This window comes from Piliocolobus tephrosceles, chromosome 1, assembly GCF_002776525.5.
Source record: "Piliocolobus tephrosceles isolate RC106 chromosome 1, ASM277652v3, whole genome shotgun sequence".
Taxonomy (NCBI): Eukaryota; Metazoa; Chordata; class Mammalia; order Primates; family Cercopithecidae; genus Piliocolobus; species Piliocolobus tephrosceles.
Window position 1 is genome coordinate 186,251,096 of NC_045434.1, and position 19,866 is coordinate 186,270,961.

General features: G+C 52.6%; 1 protein-coding gene across 7 annotated transcripts in view; it reads right to left on the minus strand.

Moving 5' to 3' along the window:
• The window catches only part of MAP7D1 (MAP7 domain containing 1), a 32,476-nt gene extending 16,025 nt beyond the window's left edge, over positions 1–16,451 (minus strand). For all 7 annotated transcript variants that reach the window (XM_023232212.2, XM_023232211.2, XM_023232210.2 and 4 more), the window contains exon 1: positions 15,899–16,451. In XM_023232212.2, the coding sequence (XP_023087980.1) occupies positions 15,899–15,944 (46 nt within the window). In that variant the 5' untranslated portion in view covers positions 15,945–16,451. The remainder of the gene's footprint in view (positions 1–15,898) is intronic.
• Positions 16,452–19,866: the final 3,415 nt, after the last annotated feature.

Consider the following 19,866-nt stretch of genomic DNA (forward strand, 5'->3'; position numbering starts at 1 on the left):
TGTATTTTTAGTGGAGACGGGGTTTCACCATCTTGGCCAGGCTAGTCATGAACTCCTGACCTCAAGCAATCTGCCTGCCTCGGCCTCCCAAAGTGCTGGGATTACAGGCATGAGCGACCTCGCCTGGCCCATGATTGAATTTTAATAATACTTGTAAATTTTAAATTAGCACAAGAGCCAGGCATGGTGGCTCACACCAGTAATCCTAGCATTTTCAGAGGCAGAGGCAGGAAGATCGCTTGAGCCCAGGAGTTCAGACCAGCTTGGGTAACATGGTGGACCTTGTCTTTTTTTTTTTTTTTTTTTTTTTTTCTCCAGGCCCAGAAACAAACTATAACTCAGAAAGGGGGACAGTAGCCGGATCTCAGCTCACTGCAAGCTCCGCCTCCCGGGTTTACGCCATTCTCCTGCCTCAGCCTCCGGAGTAGCTGGGACTACAGGCGCCCGCCACCTCGCCCGGCTAGTTTTTTGTATTTTTTTAGTAGAGATGGGGTTTCACTGTGTTAGCCAGGATGGTCTCGATCTCCTGACCTCGTGATCCCCCCGTCTCAGCCTCCCAAAGTGCTGGGATTACAGGCTTGAGCCACCGCGCCCGGCTTAAGTCCCTTTTTCTTAATTTTTATTTATTTTTATTGCTGGAGTGCAGTGATATGATCTTGGCTCACTGCACGCTCCGCCTCCCAGGTTCACGCCATTCTCCTGCCTCAGCCTCCGGAGTAGCTGAGACTACAGGCGCCTGCCACAATGCCCGGCTAATTTTTTGTATTTTTAGTAGAGACGGGGTTTCACCGTGTTAGCCAGAATGGTCTCGATCTCCTGACCTCATGATCTGCCCGCCTCGGCCTCCCAATGTGCTAGGATTACAGGCGTGAGCCACTGTGCCTGGCCAATTTTTACTTTTTAAGAGATAGGGTCTTGCTATGTTGCCCAGGCTGGATTCGAACTCCTGAGTTCAAGACATCCTTTTGCCTCAGTCTCCCAAGTAGCTGGGATTACAGGTACCTACCACCATGCCTGGCTCAGCCTCAGTTTTGATATCTGTAAAACAGGGATAATAAGCCAAGCTAGTAGGGAATGTCAACAAAGTGTCTGGCACTAGCCACATGCCAGCAAACAGCACTCCCTGTTGGTCTGATGAAGCCTCCTGGTCTCCCAAACATAAGTTTCTATATATTGAGTCCTGGTGCCATCTGCTGCTACCATCCAGGCACTGAGGAGATCAATGGGAACACAGCTACCAACTTGGGCTTAGGAAGCAGGGCCAGCATCTGTGCGAAGCTTCATCTAAGGAAACGTTTTTCATTCTTTTCTTTTCTTTTTTTTTTTCGAGACGGAGTCTCACTCTGTCGCCCAGGCTAGAGTGCAGTGGCGCAATCTTGGCTCACTGCAAGCTCCGCCTCCGGGGTTCATGCCATTCTCCTGCCTCAGCCTCCCAAGTAGCTGGGACTACAGGCACCCGCCACCACGCCTGGCTAATTTTTTGTATTTTTAGTAGAGATAGCATTTCACCTGGTTAGCCAGGATGGTCTCGATCTCCTGGCCTCGTGATCTGCCCGGCTCAGCCTCCCAAAGTTCTGGGATTACAGGCGTGAGCCACCGCACCTGGCCTTTTTTTTTTTTTTTTCAAGACGGAACCCCGCTCTGTTGCTCAGGCTGGAGTGCAGTGGCATGATCTTGGCTCACTGCTACCTCTGCCTTCCAAGTTCAAGTGATTATCCTGCCTCAGCCTCCCAAGTAGCTGGGATTACAGGTGCCTGCCACCATGCCCAGCTAATTTTTGTATTTTTAGTAGAGATGGGGCTTCACCATGTTGGCCAGGCTGGTCTCGAACTCCCGACCTCAGGTGATCTGCCCGCCTCGACCTCCCAAAGTGCTGGGATTACAGGCGTGATCCACCATGCCCAGCCTCATAATTTTTATACACATTAGTTCTTTTTTTTTTTGAGTCAAAGTCTCACTCTGTTGCCCAGGTTGGCGTGCAATGGTGTGATCTTGGCCCACTGCAACTTCTGCCTCCCAGGCTCAAGGAATTCTTGTGCCTCAGCCTCCCGAGTAGCTGGGATTACAGGCATGAACCACCATACCTGGCTAATTTTTGTATTTTTAGTAGAGATGGGTTTGTGCCATGTTGGCCAGGCTGGTCTTGAACTCCTGGCCTCAAGTGATCCGCCCACCTTAGCCTCCCAAAGTGCTGGGATTATAGGTGTGAGCCCCTGCGCCTGGCCTTATACGTTATTAGTTTTAATCCTCACTGACAGGATGAGGGAATAGGTGTTACGCAATAAATTATCTGAGGCTCACACTATTTTTCCCTCATTCCTTCCCACCCAGCTTTCTGGGCTCCAGGCAAGAGCCCCAGCTGAGGCCCTATCTCCCCCGTTACCCCTCCAACTCCACCAACTCCTAGGCTCCATGACAAGATACCCATCTCTTCCCATACCAGCAGGAGATGGCTGCCTGGTCACTGCTAATCTATTTCCCAGCCAGCTGCAAACTCCTTTACCAATTCCAATAGTCAACAAAACCAGTTACTCATTCTAGTGAGTGCTTACTACTCACTAACAGTGATGCATCCTGTGTCCTCACAACTCTGAGAGGCAGAGACTCTTATTCCCATTATACAAGTGAGGCAACCAAGGCCCAACCAGCTAATTGGTCCGCACAGAGTCATACAACTAGTATGTGGCAGAGTTGGGATTTTTTTTTTTTTTTTTAGATGGAGTCTCACTCTGTTGCCAGTCTGGAGTTCAGTGGCGCGATCTCAGCTCACTGCAACCTCCGCCTCCCAGGTTCAAGTAATTCTTTTGCCTCAGCCTCCAGAGTAGCTGGGACAACAGGCATGCACCACCACACCCAGCTAATTTTTGTATTTTTAGTAGAGATGGGGTTTCACCATGTTGGCCAGTCTGGTCTCCCTCTCTTGACCTCGTGATCCGCCCATCTCAGCCTCACAAAGTGCTGGGATTGCAGGTGTGAGCCACCGCACCCGGCCCAGAATTGGGATTTGAACTCAGGACTGTTTGAAGCTAAAGCCTGGGTGAGTAAGTATGAAGCTTGAAGGTTGAGGGTGAGGCCTGTTTATTGCCATTCTCCAAGCACCTGTGGGTGCTGCAGGTGTTGCAAGGAAAACTGGTAGGCGAGTGTTTGTCTACACCTAGGCAAATCACACCCACCAGGCAAGACAGTCAGTGAGTCCCCAGCTAGGTCCCGACTCGCCATGTGAAGGGAGGTTGGGAGGAGGTAGAGGAGTGAGGTTTGGAAGAACCTGCACCCAGGCATCAGATGCAGTGGAGCAGAAAGGTCATAGGCTTCAGAGTCGGACAGGCCTGACTGAGGACCTCGGCTCCAGGTGAACCTTGGGCAAGCCCTGAGCCTGTGTAACCCCAGTTCTCTCATGGAGCTGTTGGTACACATGGGGAGTTGGTATAGATGGGTACATCATTGGTGGCACCTGGCAGGGGCTTGGTAAGCAGCACCTGTCCTGAAGAATATATCCACGTCTCGCCATCTCTGCCAGGAGGAAATGCTTCGGCCAGGCCTTACCCACACTGCTCTGCAACACTGCACTTCTCAAGGACCTCCATGCTGCTAAATCCAACAGGCAGTTTTCCAGCCCTCATCTTCCTTGGCCACTATACAGCTGCATCTGCCACAGTTGATTTCTGACTGCTCCTTGAAACACTGTCTTCACCTGGCTTTGAAGACAGCACATTCTCTTAGTTTTCCTTCTACCTTGCTGACTGTCACTTCTCAGTCATCTGTGCTGATCCTGCCTGAACTTCCCAACCTCTCAGCACTGGAGTGCCCTAAGGCTGAGTGGAGGACCTCATTTCTGTCCACACACACTCCCTTGGTGACCTCATCCAGACTCACAGATTTAAATACCATCACTGCTGATGACAACCAAATTTGTGTCTCTAGCCCAGGCCTCTCCCTTGAGGTCTAGTTTCACTCCTGCAACTCCCTGCTTGACACCCCTGGGTGTCTCACAGATGCCCCCAATTTAACACATCCCAAACGGAGCTCCTGATCTTCCCCCAAAAGTCTACTTCTCCCCATTTTCCCCATCTCAGTTAATGGCAACTACATCACACCCCATGTCTCATCTCTCAGCAAATCCTTCTGCCTTTATCTTCAAAACAGATCTCAAATCTAATCACTTCTCACTATCTCCACTTCTATCACTTGGGTCAGAGCTACTATCAGCTCTGATAAAAGATTCCCTGCTCCAGTCTTTGTTTCCCCTGGGTCTTTTCTCAACACAGTAGCCAGAATGATTCTGTTTAAAAGTAAGTCAGATTAGCTGGGCGCAGTGGCTCATGCCTGTAATCCCCGAACTTTGGGAGGCTGAGGCAGGCAGATCATGAGGTCAGGAGACAGAGACCATCCTGGCCAACACGGTGAAACCCCAACTCTACTAAATATACAAAAAATTAGCTGGGCGTGGTGGCGGGCGCCTGTAGTCCCAGCTACTTGAGAGGCTGGGCAGGAGAACTGCTTGAACCCAGGAGGTGGAGCTTGCAGTGAGCCGAGATTGTGTCACTGCACTCCAGCCTGGGCAACACAGCAAGACTCCGTCTCAAAAAAAAAAATTTAAAAAGGCAGATCACATCACTCCTCTGACAAAATCCTGCGAAGACTCCTCGTCTGAGGGGAAGAAAAAGCCAAAGTCATCACGATAGCCTATCAAGGACTCCCCAGGATCCTGACCTCTTTTTTTTTTTTTTTTTTTTTTTTTTTGAGACGGAGTCTCGCTCTGTGCCCCAGGCTGGAGTGCAGTGGCCAGATCTCAGCTCGCTGCAAGCTCCGCCTCCCGGGTTTACGCCATTCTCCTGCCTCAGCCTCCCGAGTAGCTGGGACTACAGGCGCCTGCCACCTTGCCCGGCTAGTTTTTTGTATTTTTTTAGTAGAGACGGGGTTTCACCGTGTTAGCCAGGATGGTCTCGATCTCCTGACCTTGTGATCTGCCCGTCTCGGCCTCCCAAAGTGCTGGGATTACAGGCTTGAGCCACCGCACCCAGCCGATCCTGACCTCTTTGACTTTCTCTTCTCTTCTCCCCCTGCTCAAGTTTTCAGTCACTGTCCCTTAAGGGTGTTGGGGAGGTTTCTGCCTCAGGGCTTTACACTGAGGAAACAGTATTTCCTCAGTGGCTGTTTCTCTGCCTTGAATTATCTGCCCCCAGATTCTGTGTGCCTCATTCCCTCCCCTCCTTCAGGTCTTTACTTTGATGTCACTTTGTTTTTTTTTTTTTTCTTTTTTGAGACGGAGTCTTGCTCTGTCACCCAGGCTGGAGTTCAGTGGCCGGATCTCAGCTCACTGCAAGCTTTGCCTCCCGGGTTTACGCCATTCTCCTTCCTCAGCCTCCCGAGTAGCTGGGACTACAGGTGCCCGCCACCTCGCCCGGCTAGTTTTTTGTATTTTTTAGTAGAGACGGGGTTTCGCCATGTTAGCCAGGATGGTCTCGATCTCCTGACCTCGTGAGCTGCCCGTCTCAGCCTCCCAAAGTGCTGGGATTACAGGCTTGAGCCATCGCACCCGGCCTGATGTCACTTTTAAATGGAGTCTTCCCTTAGCCCCTATTTAAAACTACAAACTGGGCTGGGTGCAGTGGCTCATGTCTGTAATCCCAGCACCTTGGGAGGCCAAGACAGGTGGATTACCTGAGGTCAGGAGTTCGAAACCAGCCTGGTAAACATGGCAAAACCCTGTCTCTACTAAAAAATACAAAAGTTAGCTGGGTATGGTAGCATGTGCCTATAATCCCAGCTACTTGGGAGGCTGAGGCTGGAGAATCACTTGAACCCAAGAGGCGGAGGTGAGCTGAGATCCTGCCACTACACTCCAGCCTGGGCGACAGAGTGAGACTCTGTCTTAAAAAAAAAAAAAGCTACAAACTGCAGGCCTGGTGTGGTGGCTTATGCCTGTAATCCCGACACTTTGGGAGACCGAGACAGGAGGATCCCTTAAGGCCAGGAGTTTGAGATCAGCCTGGACAACATAGTGAGATTCTATCTCTAAAAAAATGTTTTTAATTTCCCAGGCGTCATGACATGTTGAAATAGAGATTGAGGTTACAGTGAACTATGATCATGGTGCTGTACTCCAGCCTGGGTGACAAAGCAAAACCCTGTCTCTAAAAAAAAAAAAAGAAAGAAAGAAAAAAAGAAAAATTTTAAATAAAATTAAATAAAGGCCAGGCAAGGTGGCTCACACCTGTAATCCTAGCAATTTGGGAGGCCAAGGTGGGAGGATCACTTAAGGCCAGGAGCTTGAGAACAGCCTAGGCAACACAGCGAGACCCTATCTCAACGAAAAAGTAAAAAACAGCTGGGCATGGTGGTGCACACCTGTAGTCTCAGCTACTCGGGAGGCTAAGGCAGGAGGATACCCTGAGCCAAGGAGTTTGAGGCTACAGTAAGCGATGATTGTACCACTGTACTCCAGCTTGGGCAACAGAGTAAGATGCTGTCTCAGAAAAAGAAAAAAAATTAAATAGAACTACAAACTGCAGTTGAAGTCTCCCTCCCAGCTCCAACTGTAGATTTTTCTTTCCAAGTCTTCTTTTTCTCCATAGGCATTAACACCATTTTAACAGTCTCCCACTGCTACAATATAATCTCTATGAGGGCACAGATTTTTGCCTATTTTGTTAGCTGGTCTATCTCTAGGGCCAACAGAGCCTGGCACATAGGTGCTCCACAACCATCTGCTGAAGGAAGAAATGAATGAACTCTACCCAGGCAGATACCATCACCACCATCATCGCTCTCACCTGGATGACTACAAAGTCCTCTCACTGCTCGCCTGTACCCATTCCCACTCTCTGCTCCACTGAGCAGCCACAGCAAATACAAATCTGATCATGGTACTCTTTGCCACTTGAAACTTGCTAGTGGCTTCCTCTTCTTGAACTCACCCTACTAGTCCAATATAGTCTGAAGTCCCTGACTCCCTCCCCCTACTTCTTGGATCTCCTACCCTGCTGCCCGCTTGCTCTCTGAACTCCATCCACACTGACCTTCCTTTAATGCTGATGACCATCCACACCCCCTCCTGCCACAGGGCCTTTGCACATACTCTCCCTCTTTTCTTAGCTAACTCCTATTTGCCCTTCATGTTAGTTCAGTCATCACTTACTCATGGAAGCTTTCCTTGGCTTCTCTGATTAGGATAAATTCCCTTGTTGTATATAGCCATGGCCTCAGGTACCTCTGGAACACTGTCACTGTTATGATTTTAAACTTCTTTGCATGTTTTTTTCCTTATTGTCAGCCTCCTCCTAGAAGGTGAGGGAGACCCACAAGAGCTGGCCATCTCTACTTTGCTCACTGCCTCATTGCCAGCAGCTACCACAGTGCCAAGTACATGGAGACAGTCATAAAATAGTTGAATATACAGTACAGCACAAATAAAGTGCTATACTATGAGGCTGCCCTAGCCTAAAGTAAGTGCATATAGAAGATTTTTACTCTAATAAAGAGTAGATCCGGGCTGGGTGCAGCAGCTCATGCCTGTAATCCCAGCACTTTGGGAGGCCAAGGCGAGCAGATTGTTTGAGCCCAGGAGTTCAGAGGCAGTCTGGGCAAATGGCAAAACCCCATGTCTGCTAAAAATACAAAAATTAGCTGGACGTGGTTGTGCACGCCTGTGGTCCCAGCTACTTGGGAGGCTGAGAGAAGGATCCCTTGAACCCAGAGGTGGAGGCCGCAGTGATCTGAGATTGCACCACTGCACTCCAGCCTGGGTGACAGAATCAGACCCTGTCTCAAAAAAAAAAAAAAAAAAAAAGTATAGATCTATGTGGCAACTTACTGCAAAAAGATAAACATTTGAAGAGAAGCAAAACAACTCCATCTCAATAGAGTTTGGACAGCTTCCTGGACTAAGCCACACAGGTAGAAGTTAATAAAAATAATAATGAGTGTTTACTCCAGCAGCTCAACAAGAAAAACCTCTCAAGAGGCAAACAAGAAGTTTGGAACTCCTCTTGTGACCTGGCACACTGTTGACCCTGAATACAAATATTTTCTTCACAATTATGCCAACCCTGATGAAATGTCATTGGGACAGTGTTATGTGGAGCAAATCACATTAAGCCAATTAACTCCTTGGTTAGTTATCTATACAGTACGGTTAATCTATATATGATCATTCTCGTTTTTAACCATCAAATATGATCCTTCGGCTACTTAATTTTATCTTATTTTTGGTCTATGCCAGATTGTGAGGTTTTGCCACTGTCGATTTTATTTTGCTACACTAATATCTACCAGAAGTATTTGTTAAGAACGAGATAAGACACAAATAATTTGTATTTATTTCTTGGCGCAAAGAGCATTAGCAGGGCAAAGGTGCAGTGGTGGGTTGCATTGTAGGGTCAAAAAGTCCTGTCTTCTTAAGAGCCCCAAGAAGGGCTGTGCCTGGGGTCTGCAGAAAGATCAAGGCCAAGTCCCTCAGAGAGACTGTCACATGTCTCCGAATACTAACACCCCATCTCCACCCTCTGGGAGCTGGCAGTCCTTTTCTTTTGTCTCTCCCTCCTCCCACCCCAACAACTCTTGCTGGGCCAAATATTCCTCTCACAACACTGAAAACTCAGTTTAGCTGTTCTGTTTGCCTGCCACCCCCTGCCCCATCAGTGTGAGAGCTTATCAAGAGAAGAAACGCAGTCTTAGTCCCTTTTGCAGCCCCCGGAGTCTTATACAGGACCTGTCCGGCACAGAGTGGGAGTTCTGTGTCTGTTTAATGAATGTCCGATGGGTGGGTGGGTGGCTGGGCATGTAGATGTGTGGGTGGGGGTACTGTAGAAAGCTACCTAGCTAGTGTGTATTTAGACCCTCAAGCTGCTCCAAAGTTTAGTCTCTCTAAACACTAAATGTCATTTTCATCTCAGAGCCTGCATGTCCCCAGCCATTTTCCAGGCCCAAACTAATTTACTGAAGCTCTAACATAAACCAAGCACTTTCCCTTATCTCATGTGATTCTGATGACAATCCTAAAAGGATAGTTCTCTGATGGCCCCCATTTCACAGGTGAGATAACTTACTCAGACAGATTAAGTGGATTGTGCATGTCAGTGTCAGAGGTAGGATTTGAATCCAGAGTTGTCTGATGACAAAACCCTCAAAACCCTTATGTCATGCTATTTCTGGTGGGCGGTCACATCACCCCGCCCTGAAGCTCCTGCGTGTTCTCTGAAGAAGGAAGTGATTCCGTGGTTCCCCCAGGGAGACTTCCCCCACAAAAGTCAAGGGTGCAGGTGGGGCAAGCAGGCACTGAGCTCAGAGCACAGGAATGTAGGGAAGGCAGGCTCCTGCCCAGGCTGGCTCCCAGGAGGTGGGAAGTGAGGTGGGGGAGAACAGCCCACCTCCAAGGGCAGCGCAAGGGAGTGCCTGGGTGAGGGCTGGTTGTGGGGTGGGGGGTGCACAGACAGCACCTCAGGCAGGAAGCATGGGAGAGGCAGAGGCATGAGGCCGAGAGAAGACAGAACAGAGATCAGCACCTCTAGCAAGAGCCCTCCTGGCCCTCACAGATTCCTAGGTGACAACACTAGAGCAGGTGAAGACAGAGAGGCAGGCAAAGGGCAGAGACACACGGGGAGACAGACATGTGCACACAACAGAGACAGACACCAGACAATGTAAACAGGGCCTGCACAATGGCAAGAGACAAGACACATTCTTTTCTCTCTCTCTCTCTCTCTCTCTCACACACACACACACACTCACACACACATACATACACACACACGCAGAGGAAACAGATTTACTGGGATTCAAAACTACATATATCAGGCCGGGCGCGGTGGCTCACGCCTGTAATCCCAGCACTTTGGGAGGCCCAGGCAGACGGATCACGAGGTCAGGAGATCAAGACCATCCTGGCTAACATGGTGAAACCCCGTCTCTACTAAAAATACAAAAAATTAGCCAGGTGTGGTGGTGGGTGCCTGTAGTCCCAGCTACTCGGGAGGCTGAGGCAGGAGAATGGCGTGAACCCGGGAGGCGGAGCTTGCAGTAAGCTGAGATCATGCAGCACTGTACCCCAGCCTGGGCGACAGAGTGAGACTCCATCTCAAAAACAAAAAAACAAAAAACCAAACAACAACAACAACAAACAAAAAACTCTACACATATCTGAGACACACAGACATACCTACACAAGTACAGGGCCAGGTACCTCCTCTAAGGCACAGACAAAGCCTCAGCACACAGAAACAAAGTCCCCGGAATATGTATACCGCGTCATCCAGGTCACTTCTGTTCCTTCTGAGCAAATTATTTCCCTAGGCCCAGAGAAAGTCCAATTAACAAGAGTAACAGCTAATGCAGCTAATGCTTTTGTTAGGCACAGCTAAATACGTTAAACTCATTAGTTCATTTAATCTTTGCCACAATCTTATGAGGTAGATATTATTACCCCATTTTACAAACGAGGAAACAGATTCAGAGATTAAGACACTTGCTTAAGCTCCACAGCTAGTGAGTAGCAAAGCTGGGGTTTGGACCTGATCAGTGTGACTATCTTTACCCCGCCTGCATCCCAGTGGGGACAGCCTCCTGGGTTTCCTCTCCTGGAGAGATCTGGGCTGGGAGAATAGGAGGTCGGTAGAAAGGACAAACTCTGGGGAAAGCCTAATTGTGGGATCGGGAGAGGAGGTACCCTTAGGGGCAGCATTATCCCTGGCTTGGACAGAGCTAAGCCGGTTCCAAGAGGGAGTGCCCTGGCGGGGGTCAGCCTGCTCCAGCAGTTGGGCAGTGGGGCACTGGGACCAGGCCACCGGCTTCTGTGGGTGATAAAGTCGGGAACCCAACTGAGACTACAGATCTGAAGGCGCTCTCTGGCCCGGCTGGCGGCCATTGTTCCCAGCCTCCAATCAGGAGCACCCACTTCCTGTTATTTTAGGCGGCAGGAAATGACCCCATCCCGCAGCCTGGGCCCCACCACATCCCTCCCTCAGCCCCAGCAGGGCTGCCCAGGCGCTGAAGACAGAGGCCCAACCTCAGGCCAAGGCCTGGAGATGCCCCTCAGCTGGACTATTACCACTACCTGGGTCCAGGGCCTTCCTCCTGGTTCAACTGCTTAGGCTTCAACCTGGCAGGCTTCCCAGAGGACCCAGGGTTCTGCTGGGGCTACCTCTGCCTGCCGGAGAAAAGATTATGGGGTCCCCAAGATCAAGATGCCCACACAGGCCAGTCATGGGAGGGAAGCAGGCCAGACCTTGTCACTGGCTGGCTTAGTCATAATTCACCTTAGAGGTTTGAGGCACAGACTTCAGAGTCAGACAGATTTGAGTTCAAATCCTGCCTCTGGGCTGGGCGCGGTGGCTCAAGCCTGTAATCCCAGCACTTTGGGAGGCCGAGACGGGCGGATCACGAGGTCAGGAGATCGAGACCATCCTGGCTAACACGGTGAAACCCCGTCTCTACTAAAAATACAAAAAAACTAGCCGGGCGAGGTGGCGGGCGCCTGTAGTCCCAGCTACTCTGGAGGCTGAGGCAGGAGAATGGAGTAAACCCGGGAGGTGGAGCTTGCAGTGAGCTGAGATCCGGCCACTGCACTCTAGCCCGGGGGACAGAGCAAGACTCCGTCTCAAAAAAAAAAAAAAAAAAATCCTGCCTCTGCCAGTTGCTAGCTGTGTGACTTTAGGCAAGTGACTTCATCTTCCTGAGTCTCATCTGTAAAATGGGGATAATGCTAGTCCCTACTCATGGGACTGTGGTAAGGAACAAATGAGACAATGCCCGTGACATGCTGAGCATTGTGCCTGGCACAGAGAAGGCCCTTAATGAGTAGGAGATAATAAGTCAGAGATAATTAATGGGAAATAAATTGGTTCACCGGGGAGTCTCTACCTGGCTCACATCATCTCTTACAACTGCTGAGGAGTGCTAGTAAGGGCAGCAATACCATGTTCCCCACACCCTCCCAGGCTCTCTGCTCCCCTCAGGGCAGAGCTGCAGCTGAGAAGTGGTGGAGGAAACACTGAAGGCTGTGCCCCTGGGTGCCAGGCAGAGCTACCAGCAGCCAACAAAGCTGCATTATCTGGGCCTGGCTAGTTGGCTCCCTTACTAGCCCCAAGGCCCAGCAGGGACCTAAGGACATGTGGGTCCTAGCTGCCTGTGGCCTAACTTCCAGCCTGGGTCAGACGTGAGACCTGACCTGATGGCCCTCAAGTATGGCCATTCTAGTCTGGACCCAGCTTTCAGTCCCTTCCCTCAGCCCTTGCCCACTAGCCTGTTGGGAAAGGAGACCTGAGTTGGCCTACTGTCCTTTCCACCTCATTTGCATATGCATGACTGCACATTAGGGGCTCATTAGAGGCCTCATTATTGGGCCCACCAGCCCAAGAAGGGACTAGGAAGCTGTCATTGGGAGGTGCCAGCCAGCTGGCTGCTGGATGTATGGCCAAAGCCCCCTGTGCCAGTCTTACCAATGTCTATTCGTCCTTTCAAATCCACCTCAAATGCTGCCTCCTCCATGAAGCCTTCCACAAGCACAGCCCACTGCACACTATCACCATTATACCTGGTTTCCCTGCAGTGAACACATCTGCCTCCCTGGCCAGGTTAAGACCCCCGCAAGGGTCAAAACTCCATCTGATTCACTTCTCTGTCATCCACATAGACTGCACGGAGCTGGCATATGGTGGGGCATCAGCATGGGTGTGCTAGATAGCCGGTTGCACCTGTTTCTTGGGTCTTCTCTCCTATTCCCAGTGTCCCACTTCAGGTATGGGGCCCCTCTGATCCCTGGATACACCCTAGCTCATGTCTGCCTAGAACTCCCCTCTCCCCTGCCTTCTTGTCCTATACTTACCTTCTATAATTCTAATCAATCACATCTCAGGCTTCTGAAGGAATTAAAAATAACAACAAAAAACAAATAGCTAGGCTGGGCATGGTGGCTCGTGCCTGTAATCCCCACACTTTGGGAGGTCAAGGCGGGAAGATCACGAGGTCAGGAGTTAGAGACCAGCCTGGCCAACATGGCGAAACCCCATCTCTAGTAAAAATACAAAAATTGACTGGCCGGGCGCGGTGGCTCAAGCCTGTAATCCCAGCACTTTGGGAGGCTGAGACGGGCGGATCACGAGGTCAGGAGATCGAGACCATCCTGGCTAACACGGTGAAACCCTGTCTCTACTAAAAAATACAAAAAACTAGCCGGGTGAGGTGGTGGGCGCCTGTAGTCCCAAGCTACTCGGGAGGCTGAGGCAGGAGAATGGCGTGAACCCGGGAGGCGGAGGTTGCAGAGAGCCGAGATCGTGCCACTGCACTCCAGCCTGGGCGACAAGAGCAAGACTCTGTCTCAAAATAAATAAATAAATACATAAAAAACAAATAGCTAGCACTTATTGAGCACTAACTATGTGCCAGGACCTAGTCTAAGTTTTTCTGTGTTCATCTAATTTAATGATGCCAATGTCTCTATGGGATAATTTCTAGCATTATTCTCATTTTACAGATGGGCAAACTTAGGACTTAGGTTAAGCAACTTACTGAGATCACACAGAGGTACGTTACAAAGTGGAGACTTAAACTGTTTGATTCCAGAATCTACGCTCTTAAACAAATTGACTCCCAATTCCTGCTCCCACCCTCCTCTATATTTCATACCTCCCTGCTGGCACCGGTTGCCGGAGCATAACCACAATAATGGTAATAACACTTTATTGCAGGTGTCTGGTGTCTGCGTGCCAGATTCCTTGAGTTACATCATCTCTAACCCTCACATTAACCCCACAAGGTTGACAATCCTGCCCCTATTTTCCAGGGGCAGAAACTGTGGCTCCAGGAAGTAAGTCACTTGCTCCAGTCCAGTAGCCGGTACGTGGCTAACTGGGATTTCCACCCAGGTTTTCTGACCTGAAAGTGGGCCCCACACTTGTCCTCTACTCCATGCCACCCTCTGTTACCGCTCAGTGTCCAAGTGTAAAAAGGAACTCAAAGGGAGCAGGGATCGTGTCACATGCTCTCGGAGTGTCAGGCCCATGCCTCAGACTATCACAGGGCACATGCTGTGAGCACATTTACTCCCACAAAGCCCCATAGAGGACTCCTGTCACCTTTGACTATTCTGTGTGGGGAACCGCCACTATCCTGATCCAGGTTCTCATGTGACTCCATCTAGATCCCTGTGTATAGGAGTCCTCCCAATGCAGGAAGCCTATATGCAGTAGCCCCACCGGCCCCTGACCCAGCCTCCCCCCCAGCCCAGCCTCCCGGCTGCCCCTAGGAGAGCCAAGCATCTCACCCCTGCTCTCATATTCAGTCTAGGCATCCTACCCAAGTATCCTAATTATAAAGTAGCCACAGCTCAGGCTCTCTGTATCCCAGTCACCACCCCCATTCGGGCCCCCAACTATACACCAGTGCCAGAGGCCCTCAGGTGCAGAGGGCCAGTAAGCTGAGGCTGGACTCAGGCTGGGCCTCCCTGGGTGTCCCCTCTCAGGTCAGCCACACCGGGACAGACCCAGCCACCCTTGTTTCCAGCCCAGCCTACAAGCCTCCTGAAACCCACCAGTCTGATGGTAGCCTCCCCTCAGTATTCTCCCAGATTCCACACCCAGACAGTCCCCTAGAAGCATCCTTGCTGGCATGGGGAGGAGCCCATCCACAGCCCATCAGCCCTACCTTATCCTGGGCTCTCTCCGCACCCACACACTGTTTCATCCTGGGCCCACACCCCAAGGGGCAGGGAGGTGACAGGATTAGGCTCAGGACTCCATGGGGGTGTGGGGATGGAGCCACCTCCCCCCTGAGTCAATGGGAACAGAACTTGGGTCCTCAGTAATCATGTTCTTCCCTCCCCTTCCAGGAAGAAAGAGAAATCGCCTCCTTCCAAAACCAAGCCCAAGCAGAAACCTGTCCCCACCCCCTCATCAGCTGCTCCCAGATCCGAATGGGATTTGCAGAAGTCCTGAGCACTGGTGGTTGGTGGGGTGAGCGGCGCGGGGGGAGCTTTGGTGGTCTGAGGTGTGGGTAGAAAGAGAAAAAGAGAGTAAGCGGGGAGGTATCAAAGCCTCAGGCTGGGGAATGATGTGGCAGGTCCAGGGAGTGCCGGCTTGGAGCCTTTACCTCATTCTCTAGTGAGAGATTCCGGCCCAGAGAGGCCGGGAAGGAGGGCAGGCAGGAGAAGCAGATTTACTTCTGTCCCCCTCCTCCCCGAATCGGGCTGGGTGGGCTCCAGAGTGGGCCTGGCTGCAGGGGAGGCGGCCCACTCCCCAGCTCCCGCCCTCGCCCCAAACAATGCCGCCTCCCCCTCCCCCTCGCCTTTATCCGGCGGGTTACTTGGCAGCCGCGGCTAGAGACCTCCCTCTCCCCTCCCCTCCCTGCTTTCCCCTCCCCGCCGGCCCGCAGCAGCAACAGGCCCTTTGCGCGGCAGCTGGACGGATGGGGTGGGGGCGAGGTCTGGGCCAGGGCCTGAGGGTACGGGCACTAAGGCCGAGGCGTCGGTATGCAGGGCCCAGGCCTGAGAATCTGGACCCCCGACACACTCAGGCTGGGGTCACATGTGCCACGGGGGATGGGGAAGGGGACGGAAGCCCTAGCTCGGTAGAAGAGGATCTTCAGGGCCCGGGGTGGATCGGGAAGGGATGTGGGGGCGGGGAAGCTGAGGCACTAAGCTGGGGCAGAAGGGTCACCCCAGCAACTCCCGCGCTGGGTCCCCGCGGTTCCCGACGCCCGATGCGTCCGGCACCCGGGGTGGGGGAGGGGGCAGCTGTCAGAGGATGCATCGGGAGCCGCCGCCGCCGCAGCCTTTATTTTTAAACTTCCAAGTGGTCAGAGGGCGCGGCGGCAGAGGGGTCCCCGCCCAGCCGGCCGGCCTCATCCTCGGCCGCCCCGCAGCCCCTCCATCTACCCCCATCTCGCCTCCGCCTGGCTCCCGGCATACCTGGGGGTGCGCCCGCCCCCAGCTCCGCACGCGGGCCGCTCTCCATGGCTGCGGCGTCACTGGGGGTCTGGGGTCTCAGCGGCGGCGGCGACGGCGGCCAGCGGCCAGGACAGGGGTCCCGCGGCGCATCACGCCCGGCCCGGCAAGCAGCAACTCGGAGGCGGGGGCGCTCCGGGGAAGGTCGAGGCAGGTGGCTCGCGAGGCTCGGAGGTGCCGGTTGCCCAGGGTCTCTCGGCTGCGGCCGCGATCCCGTTCCCTGCCCGGCGCCGGCCCAGTCCCGGCCTCGGTCCAACCCTATTGTACCGCCCGGGCTGGGCCTGGCCTCTCGCTGGCGCGTACCAAGTTCGACGCGGGGGAGTCCGCCCCAGCAGCGCCCGGGGACCCAGCCCGGCGCGCCCGCGCCGTCCGCGCCGCCCCCGCCCCGGAGCCCCGGGCCCGCAGCCTCCGGGCGCCTCTTCCACGGCCACGGCCGAGCGGGCGCCACGGCTCCAGGAGTTCGCCGCGCCAGATGCCTCCCCCTGCGTCCGCACCTTGGTACGCGCCGCAGCGCCAGAGGACTATGTAGGGAGCGCTCGGGTGACTCACCAGCCGCGGGGACTGGCGGAGAGGGGGAGCAGGGCTGGGACTCCCCTTTCCCACCCTGGAGTTTGGGGGCTCTGGCGCTGGGGCTGAGAGGGCAGCTTCAAGTCCAAATTCTTTCTCAAACCCACCTAAACCGAAGCGGCCCGGGGGACGTCGGGAGGCATGAAGGAGAGTCACAAGGAGGCCCCTGAAAGGGCTTCGCTTTCTCTCCCCTGCTGATGGCTGGGCTGGGGAGAGGTCCTGGAGCCTTGCTGCCGCCCTTGCTCCGGCATCCTGGGCTTGTGTCTTCCCGGCTCCTCTGGGGTAATTACAGCCCTGCGCAGCTGTCTTACCCAGGTCTCTAATCTGCTGGGTCCCTCCCGGCTCCAAACTGGGTGGTCCTAGCCCTGAACCTCCCCCACCCCCACCAGACGACCCCGCCAATCACCCCAGAAGGATTTTCTCCCCGTGGTCTGTCGATGAGGGAGTGGCGACCCCCTCCAGAATCCACTCCCTAAAGTAGCCCCTCTTCCCAGCCCTCCAGAGTGGACTCCCAGCCCCCTTGTTGGTGCCAGCTGAGGTGAGGGCTTCAAGCCAAGCCAGGCCCAGCCCGGGGCAGAATGGGGAGCTTGCTGGGAAGGTGGATGGATGGTGGTGCTGTTGCAGGGACTTGGGTTGGTGGGGAGGAGGAGGGGCAGCTGGGCCCTGCCCACCCTGGCCCTGCCCTTTGTCCTGACTTCTAGAAGGTCAGTTCTCTAGTTCTTCATTGTCCAGAGATTAGGCCCAGTGAGATACTGTCCCCCTTGCCCCCCCTTCCCGCCAGTGCCTCCTTCCTTTTAGCAGCTCCAGAAAGCGGCCATTTGGAGGGATAGAGTGGAAAACAAAAGGGTCACCAGCTCAGGCAACCTGGGAGCAGCCTGTCCTGGGATGTGTGCATACCTGGGGGCTTGGACACTCTTGGGAAGGCCTGGGAAGGGAATAATGTCCCCTCTGGCCCAAAAACATTAAAAAAGGGTGATGATAGAAGGGCAGCAACTGGACCCGGCAACCTTGAGCTAGTAACTTAACTTTTCTAAAATCTAATTTGCTTTCCTACAAAATCAGAAAAATAATAGTGCCATGAGGTATCTTGGGGTCTTTGTAAAGATTAAATAAGGCAATGGAAATGAAGTGCTGAGCACAGAACCTGGCATCTAGGAAGTGCTCAGTAAGTAAGTATAATGGTGATAAAGGCGTTGATGAGTAAAAGTGGAAGGACGAGAAGCAGATCCCGCATCTTTGTGTCAGTCATCTTATCTGCAGGGTGCGGGGACTGCGGGGATGTTGGAGTTCATGACAGTCCTTTGTGAGGTCAGAGGCCTCACAGTCTGCCTCTTCCAGAGCTTGACAGGCCAGACCTGACCCAGGCAGTGGACAGACAGCACAATTCAGAAACACGTAAGGGGAGAGCCCTCTGGGATGATTCTTCTCCTACCTCCCACCCCTTGTCTTGAGATTACTGCAGGGATGAAGATGGATGGATGGATGGATGGATGGATGGATGGATGGATGGATGGGAATAGTGAGATACCCACCATTGCCTACGGTTCAAGAATAGTGGCTGGCTGTGGTGGCTCACACTGTAATCCCAGCAATTTGGGAGGCCAAGGTGAGAGGATCGCTTGAAGTCAGGAGTTCGAGATCAGCCTGGCCAACATGGTGAAACCCTGTCTCTACCTAAAATACAAAAGTTAGCCAGGTGTGGTGGTGTGCGCCTGTAATCCCAGCTACTCCAGAGGCTGAGGCAAGAGAATCGCTTGAACCTTGGAGGCAGAGATTGCAGTGAGCCAAGATCGTGCCACTGCACTCCAGCCTGGGCAACAGAATAAGACCCTGCCACAACAAAACAAACAAACAGCCAAACAAACAAAAAGAATAGTGGAGGCGGAAATGGCAGCTAAAAATGAACAGATAGGTCAGGGACAGCCCACGCAGGAGGACTTGAATGCCAAATGGCTTGGAAACGAGCATGGGGAGCTGTTGAAGATCATGAGGGTTTTCAGTAGAGGAAGGGAGAGCAGACTTTAGAACTGGAAATCTATTGTCTTCGGGATTGACTGTGGGGAGCTCACTAAAAAGAGACAGCGCTTGGTATTAGCCTACGTCAGGGGTTCTCAACCAAGGGTAATTTTGCCCCCCAGGAGACATTTAGCCATGTTTAGAGACACATGGCGGTGTGTGAGCGGGTGTGTCTCTAAACACGGCAGCTACTGCGTAGAAGCCAGGGATACTACTTACCATCCTACATTGCGTAGGACCATCCTCACAATAAGGAATTCTCAGGTGCAAAATGTCAATAGTGCTAAGGTTGAGGAACCCTTCCCTAGCTTGAGGGTGAGGCACTCATATAATATGTTGATTCTGGAGACCAGCAGAGCATCTGGGGGTTTGGCAGCTTAAATGACAGTCCTCCTGGCCAGACCCGAAGGCTTCCTGCACTGCTGAGGAGTCCACGGGGAGTGCGGGGAGGATGGCTGAGGGGGTGCCTGGAGAGCACCCATTTTCTGTGACTGAGACAGTCGGTGGACAGAGGAAGTGGACTCCTCTCCATTCTCCTCCTCACTGGCCAGGATCCCTGGCGGATCCCAGGCCCCAGCAACCAAGAGGGTTAAGAGTGGATGTCTCTCTGAGTTTGGGGCTAGGTGATGCTGCATGGGGCACCACAAATATTAGACATCCCAGAGAAGGAGCAAGTTGGGTACTTGTTGAAACCCTAACATAAGAGGCTGAAGTCCCGACAGCATTCTCTGCAGTCCTTGCGCGAGGGACAGGGACCTCTGGACCAGGACAGTCTCCTCAGGGCAAGAGGCGATCGTGGCCCGAGGCGGTCTCCTCCTTCTGCATGGAAACAGGCATGAGTGAGCTGTTCCTTTCCCTTTGGAAGGCTGACGCAGGCGGATTGCTTGAGCTCAGGAGTTCGAGACCAGCCTGGGCAACATTGTGAAATCCTGTCTCCATCAAAAATACAAAAAATTAACCAGGCATGGTGGTGCATGCCTGTAGTCTGAACTACTCAGGAGGCTGAGATGGGAGGATCACTTGAGCCCAGGAGATCAAGGCTGCAATGAGCCATGTTTGTACCACTGCACTCCAGCCTGGATGACAGAGACCCTGTCTGAAAAAAGAGAGAGAGAGAAAAAATATATTTAAAAAAAGTATAATAGAAAAATTTTTGGCCAGGCGGGGTAGCTCATGCCTGTAATCCCAGCACCTTGGGAGGTGAAGGTGGGCAGATGACCTGAGGTCAGGCGTTCATGACCAACCTGGCCAACATGTCAAAACCCAGTCTCTACCAAAAATACAAAAACATTAGCCAAGCGTGGTGGCACATGCCTGTAGTCCCAGCTGCTCAGGAGGCTGAGGCAGGA